General features: G+C 36.3%; 1 protein-coding gene across 2 annotated transcripts; it reads right to left on the bottom strand.

The window, feature by feature from the left end:
- Positions 1-820: 820 nt before the first annotated feature.
- Positions 821-7,910, bottom strand: LOC107721884 (SPARC-like protein 1). Of its 2 annotated transcripts, none has more exons than XM_016530091.1 (9): positions 7,611-7,910; positions 6,898-6,982; positions 5,489-5,561; positions 5,268-5,379; positions 4,111-4,229; positions 3,845-3,999; positions 1,633-1,745; positions 1,127-1,221; positions 821-1,021 (listed from the first exon to the last, which is right to left on the bottom strand). In XM_016530091.1, the coding sequence occupies exons 2-9, from the start codon at positions 6,955-6,957 to the stop codon at positions 969-971; spliced, it is 780 nt and encodes a 259-aa protein (XP_016385577.1). In that variant the 5' UTR covers positions 6,958-6,982; positions 7,611-7,910; the 3' UTR covers positions 821-968. The 2 variants fall into 2 exon arrangements, with proteins under 2 accessions (XP_016385577.1, XP_016385570.1); XM_016530084.1 differs by having other exon boundaries at positions 7,805-7,910.
- Between the last annotated feature and the right edge of the window lie 402 nt (positions 7,911-8,312).

Here is an 8,312-nt window from a genome sequence, read left to right as displayed (position 1 = left end):
CTCATGGGCCATCTATCTCTCTCTCCATCTCTCTCCTATTAAACACCACCCCTCAATTAATCTGCTCGCCATTCCTCTGTTTAAGGTTATAGCCCAATCTCTCTCTCTTTCCCTCTCTTGCTGTCCCTCTCTGCAGTAATTGCTTGTGTGATCCATGATACATGCCGCTGTCCCTTAAAAAGCAGTTTTTGTTGACTAGATTGCAGCACTTGCAGCACACACACACACACACATGCACAAAGCAATAAAAAAGCAACAGAAATGTTTAGACTTTTATTATGCCCCATTTTTATCAGACTTTAAATATAACAGAGGTAAGCAATTATTATAACCCACACTTTTAGAAATTTCATCCCCCCACTTTTCGGGCAACAGTTATTGTGTTTTAAGTGCTGCAGTGTGACCAAAAAAAAAAACCCCCCGTAGTCAGTCATTCAAAATTAGCCATGTATTTTGCCAAAAAATACAAAATAAAATAAAATAAAATAAAATATAAATGTAAAAATAAATAATTTTTACTTTTTTTTTATTCAGCATGTATGTATTAAATTAATCAAAAGTGACAGTAAAGACAAAGTATAATGTTACAAAATATTTCTATTTTAATCCTCAAAATATTAAGCATAGCAACAGTTTTTATTCTAATGATAATAATAAGAAACGTTTCTTAAGTAGTAAATCAGCATATTAGAATAATTGCCAAAGGATCATGTGACACTGAAGACTGGAGTAATGGCTGCTGAAAATTCAGCTTTGACATCACAGGAATAAATTACACTTTAAAATATATATTCAAATAGAAAATAGTTATTTTAAATTCTAAGAATATTTCACAATATCACTATTTTACTTTATTTTTAATCCAACAAGAATGCAAATGGCTAGCTTTCTCCAGGTATCAATTATTATAACGTCTAGGTAAATGATAAGGTATAAGATATGATTCCACCTGGATAAAGCATCTAAATTTAAAGGTTGTTGTCAGGGACAGGACACAGCTTTGGTGAGCCCATCTTCACGGCTGCGGTAGAGAGAGGAAAAAAGGACAAGATGTGTGTGTGTGTATGTGTTTGAACATGCTTACACATGAGAATCCCATATTCAGATGAAACAAATATAGACTTACACATGAAATCCTGAAACCAGCATTCTGACCGGTCAACCAGACAGGCTGTCCACTCCCTCAGGGTCACCTTCTTATTCTTGTTCTTGTCACATGACCTACACGCACACACACAAACACCATACTGTTGAAATCTACAAGTGGACTCTCTCTGCCTCTGTCTCTCTTGTTTTTGATTTCTACACGTCTCTCTCCGCTGCTATCAGCCGTAAAGGACACCACTCACATTAGAACAGTAGGAAGGCAATAAGCATTCACAGCTTTGAATGAGAGAGACAGAGATTGAGAGGAAGAGCGAGAGAAGAGAGATTGAAAGAGGATGAGAGAGAGGGGTGGGTGACATCCTGAAGGCATGTGTACTATAATCAGAAGGGTGCTGGGGAGGGTTTGCGGTAATATTATGCAAATACAAAGAAGGTCAGACAGAAGAAAACATCACAAAATCACAGTTGCGAGGTGATTGTGTGTGTCTATAGGCACTGGTGTCATTTTCTGTGTGTGTGTGTTACTGGAAGAATCTTTGAGCGCAGTGCTCAAGTGGCATCCGCTTATAGTGAAGCTTTCTCAGATCTCTCCTGCTTAACTTCCCGTCCATGTTACGATCCAGCAGAACAAACCTCCTCTGAAAAATAAAGGGAGAAAATAGAGAGAGAAAACATAAAGGATCAGGATGCTTTTATCACAAATTCACAAATTAATAGAAAAGACGATCCCCATTCCATTGGCTGAGATAACTTTTTATGGGTTTCTGATTAGAAAAAATTGAAAATTACTTTGAGACTTATTCTCATTTAATATTTAAATTAATTAAAGTCTTTTGAAGTACTTTAACAAGTATTATATTGAATTAGCGTTCGATTAGCAAGCTAACATCTTAGCCTACAGGCTTAAAATAGAGCTGACTGGTTCAGAAAAGAGTTACGTCCCAAATGAGGCCATTATACACTGCGCACTTACACTATACACTATGTAATTTGATTTACATAGAGTGAATTTTAGAAGGGTAGTGTCTTAAGGGAACGCTTAAAGGTGGCATGAAATGTATATTCACACTATCTATTTTTTTATTGATCTTTTTGTGAACAATTCATCCATGCATGTGTTTCATTTTTTTAAAAATGGTTTGTGCTTGTAAATTTGAATCAAATGCTGTAACTCGTTCTTTCGGTGAAACAACAGACTCCTCTCCAGACTCCAAATTTCTCCAATCATTTCATCGTCATAAACCCTGCCACTTTCTTACGATTGACTGCAAGCTCACATTCAGATCTGCCTCTATCTAATCAACAACCAGTGGAATTAATTAAATCTCTGCCCTACGTTTTTTTTTCTGTTCGATAATCAGTTTCACTTGGATGTTTGTCACAATACTGAGGAAAATATATATATTTTTCCCATCTTAAGGGTTTAAAAATGATGTGTTGCCATTAAAGGGGTCATAGGATGCCCATTTTCCACAAGTTGATATGATTCTTTAGGGTCTTAATGAAAAGTCTGCAACATAGTTTGGTTAAAATTTCTCAATGGTAGTATAAAAAACACATTTTTTTACCCTGTCAAAAACAGCTCTTTTCAGATCAAGCCGTTTTTGTAGCATTTTCCTTTAAATGTTAATGAGCTCTGCTGACCCCGCCCCTCTCTTCCAAGCTGCTCTCAGAGAGACTGTTTACTTTAGCCGCATTCATCGTGAAACTTGCTAATTAGCACATTATTAGGAAAGGCGATTTGCAAAAATTCATTACAAAACATTATACTCACTTCTTCTGTAGATGAGGCTGGATCATGAATGATTCGCGCGAACATAGACGCATATATCATATATGTAGATCGGGGCGCATTCCCTTCAGAAACAATGTAATCCACTGCCAGTTCAGCGGCTCAGACGTCAGGAGTAAATTACAACTGCTATGTTCATTATTACACCCAACAACAGAACACCTCAATCGCTTAGGAGTCATTCTTGTCTACATCTGCTCCAGCGGTGAAACAATGGCGGACTGATGACAGCTCACTCAGAGCGGAGCTAAGGTAGACGCCAGTCCAGTCTGTGCTGAAACGCTACTGCCAATCAAACTATCGTGGGAGGGGCCTGTCTGTGTGACGTCACACAGACAGGCATCTGAGATCGGCTCGATTTGAGAAAGGGGAAAACATTTAACCAGATAAAAAAAAAAACACTGGGTGGATTTTTTATCATTATAGGGTGGTTGTGTACACACACTGCCAACACACATTTCAGTTCAAACTAATTGTAAAAGTGCATGTAGCATCCTATGACCCCTTTAAGTTTAACATGATTAGCACCTTTCTTTCTACTAAATAGATTGAAATCTTTATAGGATCTTTCAGTTAGAACTCTATACAAAGTAGTTATGTTTTTATCAGGGTTCCCATTTAATAATTTAAAGATAAATGTGCAGGTGATTAATAATGTGTATTTATAGGAGTTTTTTTTCAATCAAAATACCCTGAAGGTAATATACTTGTTTGAAGTTTAATCTCGAGACCTGCCAGGAAGCGGACGGTTAGGATGTACATGAACCAAGAGTTTATTTTGACTCTTGACAAAAATATCACACATATAAACCGCAACAGCAATATGTTGTAAAGTATTTGAGTAGTGTGTGTTTTGAAAAGCAAAAATGCATGCAAAGTGTGAATGATCTAAGGGTGGCATATGTGTAAGTGATTTGAGTGAGTCCAATGTGTTTCTTTGTTAACCTCTGCAAGCTGCGTTCGCTGTGTGTGTGTGAGGCAGCTTTGTGAGGGAGCGGCTGGTGTGTATCTCTCTCCCATTCTGCTGAGGAGTAGGAACCAGTCCAGCAGACGGTACGGGAACTGACCGAACTCTTCCTCAGAGCACCCAGCCTTGCTCACTGACAGAGAGACCATAAGAGACAGAGTGTTTTTAGACAACATTACTGAACACAGTGGTTGAATGTGCATTTAAGTGTAATTATGCTTAAAGTTTTTGTGCGTGTGTGTACCAATACAGGCTCCACTATGTGCCTTGCCAATGCGTCGTTTTTTAAGGCAGGCCTCCTTGTGAAGAAGACACTCGTTGCTGTACGTCTTCCCCAAAACGCTGCACACTGGTGCCCCCTGCCTGTACAAAACAACACATACATACACACACACACACACAAACTGCTTCTCGACTGGGTCTGTTCAGAGTCAAGGACAGCAGGTAACAATACTAAACACAAATAATACAATTCATCAAACCATATATTTGTGCAAAAATAGATAATTTTGTAAAAGAAACGAGGAAATGCTTTTCATATCTTTTCTTGCTGACCTCACAGGCTGTGCGTCATATCAAACTATACTGTTTTGGCATAAACTCGTCTGTCACTTAGTAGAAGCTGCCAAATTAGACAGATGCCAACATGGACAGGTTGGGAGACATCAAAAAACATGAATGCAATTACACAAGATAAAAGAAAATACAGACTGCATTAATCTCACTTGCAGTGAGGATAAAAAATAGGCCTACTTTGTACCTATCACAGTGTTTTGAGCAGTAAACTGGCAAAACAGACATTTAGAGATATTTAGAAAAATAAAAAATGTTGAAAGTACAGTAATACTAATTCATTTCAATGTATTTATTTATAGATTTTGTATTACTTTAATAAAAATGATCATGATAAATAACTTTGGTACTGCCTTGGATCACCACTTGATGTAGAAAGAAGTAAAGCTAGTTTTATTGAATCAAGTTTAAAGCTGTTTAATTGTTTTTTAAGATGTTTAACTACATAAGGTATTGTCAGAGACTGTCTGAGATGTTTTAATAAAATGTCATATTTTTAAAACTGCATCAGCATTTTTTAAATGTGTTAATACTGCCCTCAAGTACATCTTTTCTTTTTTTTCCCCTGCATGTGGCCTTTATCTGCGTTAAAGACTACAGTAAGTGCACAGAGCAAATATACCAGCAGTTAAATGTCTGGGTTGCTGGTTTGATTCCAAGGAGTCTGTGCGCCGTAAGGAGTGTCTTACGTCATTATTCTGTTCTTAATCATGACACTGAGTTCTGAGCTGCACTGTTCATGCCGTTGGCTCACTGTAAGTAGCTTGGCAATGAACTCAGCTCAGGTGTCTTGGAAAATTGTTATTAAATTGTTGGTGTGTGTCTTACCATGGGCAGGTCTTTGGACACACACATTTAGGGGCGAGAACTCCCCCCTCCTTCACTACTTGGCACCAGGAACCAATAGGACTGTGACATTTCAACAACTGACAAAGGGATTCTGAAGAGGAGAAAGAAAGAGAGTGAGTTTAATAGTAAAAAGAGGAAGCAACATTTTATACTGAATAAATAATGTACAAAACAAGACTGGCATTAAATAACTGTCTCACCTGGATCCACTCTGCCCAAATATGGCCTTAACTTCTCTTCAGCCTGCCTCTGTTTACGCTGGGCTCTTCCACCCTTACACACACAAATAATGTCATTCACATGGAATTTGTATGTAAAAATGTATTTTTGAGTGCATTCACTACTGTTAAAAAGTTTGGAGTGGGTAAAAAGAAGGGTCTTATGCTTAGTAGGGCTGCATGTATTTGATAAAAAATACAGTAAAAACAGTAATATTGTGAAATATTATAACCATTTATATGATCTGTTTTCTATTGTATTTTAATATCTAATTTTTCTAATAGTCTAATAATCTAATAGTTTCAGAATCATTTTTTATTATCAATGTTGAATAGTTGTACTGCTTAATGTTTTAATACTTTTTTGTATTCTTTGATAACTAGAAAGTTAAAAAACAGCATTGACTTTGAAATAGAGTTTTTTGTAACAGTGAACTACTTAATCTACTGATCACTGGACTATTAATGAATCATAAACATCTACAGACACAGTCTACAAGCAGGTAGGTCTGGCCCATCCTGGCAACCAAAACAAAATATAAAAGCCTCTTATTTTTATATGCTGTCTGTTAGATTCACGACTTTTATAGTAAACAGCAATGAACTGCAATTTATTTTTCAATTTTCCTAAGTCCTTTTCTTGATCTTTGAGATCTTCAAATATATGAGAGAATTACTGAGCATGCTTAGGGGTTGATGGATGAGAGTCATATTGCGAGAGCATGTGTGCAGAAATATGCTTTAAAAAGAGGGAGAGACACATGTAGAGAGGAATGAAGAAGCATGCACATTTACAGCAGTCTGTTAACCATTACAGCACAGTAAGTGTGAAAGTTTTTACAGACTTAGATTCACACTTTCACTCACTTGTAAACTCTACCTCTCTTTTAACTTTTTTGGTACTGATAGTATTCTATGCTAAACTTCATATAAACGTATTTTTCAGATTTAAACTTTTTTTTTTTTTTAATCAATACCTTTTTGCTTGTTCCACACAAGATGGAATATTTTTCATATATTTTCATGGACTGGGTAAAATTAACAATTCTAACATAAACATTTGAATAAATAAATCACTTTTTAATTTGACTTACAACTGCTTGTTAGATCCATGTTCTAAAATGTAGTTAAATATCACAATAAAATAAATTATTCAATTATTTTCTAAATTAACTAATAGACATATTTGCGCATTTAATTCATGTTATAAAATGCTGTTAATACAACAATAAAATAATACATTAATAAAGCGGCTAATTTAAATTTATTTTTTAAAATTGCATTTCAAAAAAGCATTGTCAGTTGCTTTTCTTAATCTAATTTTTTTTTCATATTTAAAATCAGAGCACATTAGCAACATGTTCTCACCAAAGCAACTATAAACCACTTACCTTGGCGACACCAAAGTGAAGGGTAGCTGTCAAAAACAACAGATGACATAGCAGGTGCATTTCTCACGGAAGGACGTTTGTGGATCTGCAACATGAGTTCAACAGGTGACTTTTAAAGTTAAAATCCAGCCGTTCTGACCAAAATGCACTCAGATGTATAAAAAGTTTGTTTCTCCAAACGAAAACTTTTCAGAATGAGTATAAGGGAATGAGGATTGTGCTTAAAATTTAATCATTTTCTCCCAAAGATTTGAGAATCTTCTTGAGGATATCCTGAGAGACGTTCTTCATTTAATCAAGAAAGCACAGAATAATGAACACCACACACAAGACATAAAGAAAAAATTTCATCCACGTAAAGACCTGCCCTATCATATCAACCTGATATGTAAAAAAAAAAATCATAATAGAGAGCATAAGAGATCATGCTTATAAAAGTCAAGAAAATAATCCTCAAAGCACAAATCTTGATCAAAGCTGATTCTGTCTGATTGCTCTTCTCTTTATAACTCACAGTAGTCTCAGTATTGTGTATAAGCCCCGGAGTGCTCATTAGAAGTGTGTGTGTAGAATGGAGTGGCCCCATCACTGGGAAGTCATTACTGTATGTTACGGCTCAGAGCAGATAGAGTTACACTAACGGAGCAGTCGTACTGACAGAATCACCCTTTCATTCCTTTGCTATTTCTTTTAATTGGTGTAGAAATTCTTACCAGAGTCTCTCCTCTCTTATGATCTCTCTTTCCGTGCCTATTTAATCTCTTTGCCTTCTTCTTCTACTCTTTCTATCTCCGTATTCCCAGGCAGCCACATACCTTTCCTTTCCCTCTGCCCCTCCTTCAGGTTTGTCTTGTTTCCCCCATCCTCTCTCTTCATTTGATAATCTATTTCTACCGTCTCCTCTTACCTGGCACTCCACTCCTCCATTTCCTCTCCTGCTTTTTCTGGCTTCACCTGATAAGTCCTTAATTAGCAATCCATTAACAGCATGAATGCACACACACACACACACACACACACACACACACTCACCTCCACTTACACATGGACTGTGAAAAACATCTAAAGATACTGTGCAAACCTGAACTCTCTCTCTTTTCTCTCCTCCTACTTTGTTCTGCATTCTTCCATCTGTTTTTTTGGCCTGTAAATCTTTTTGTCTGTAAAGTAATGCCAAACTCAATGAGAACCAGAGCTCTCTCACTCTCTCTTTATCGTTTTCTCTTTCTCACACACACGCACATAAACATTAAAAAAGCTTTGACATTCCAAAACAAAACTTTTTTTTCAAACTGTTGTGTATGTAATGTCATAATAATCCACAAATATTCACACTCAAGCAATCTGAAGAGTGACAGAAAACTTCATTTGTATTGGTATGTTCATGTTGTTTTTCTTTTGGTAAAGCTTTTGCA

The sequence above is a fragment of the Sinocyclocheilus rhinocerous genome, unplaced genomic scaffold (genome assembly GCF_001515625.1).
Source record: "Sinocyclocheilus rhinocerous isolate Xijiao unplaced genomic scaffold, SAMN03320098_v1.1 scaffold432, whole genome shotgun sequence".
NCBI lineage: Eukaryota > Metazoa > Chordata > Actinopteri > Cypriniformes > Cyprinidae > Sinocyclocheilus > Sinocyclocheilus rhinocerous.
Note: the sequence above shows the minus strand (reverse complement) of the source record. Positions and strands in the feature narration are given on the sequence as shown.

Bases quoted from the DNA above. Each gene is read 5' to 3' on its own strand.
- LOC107721884 (XM_016530091.1), bottom strand. From the start codon at position 6,957: ATGCACCTGCTATGTCATCTGTTGTTTTTGACAGCTACCCTTCACTTT. The intron at 4,230-5,267 runs GTAAGACACACA...TGTTTTGTACAG, and splicing joins TGTCCAAAGACCTGCCCATG to GCAGGGGGCACCAGTGTGCA. The intron at 4,000-4,110 runs GTACACACACGC...TCTCTCTGTCAG, and splicing joins ACATAGTGGAGCCTGTATTG to TGAGCAAGGCTGGGTGCTCT.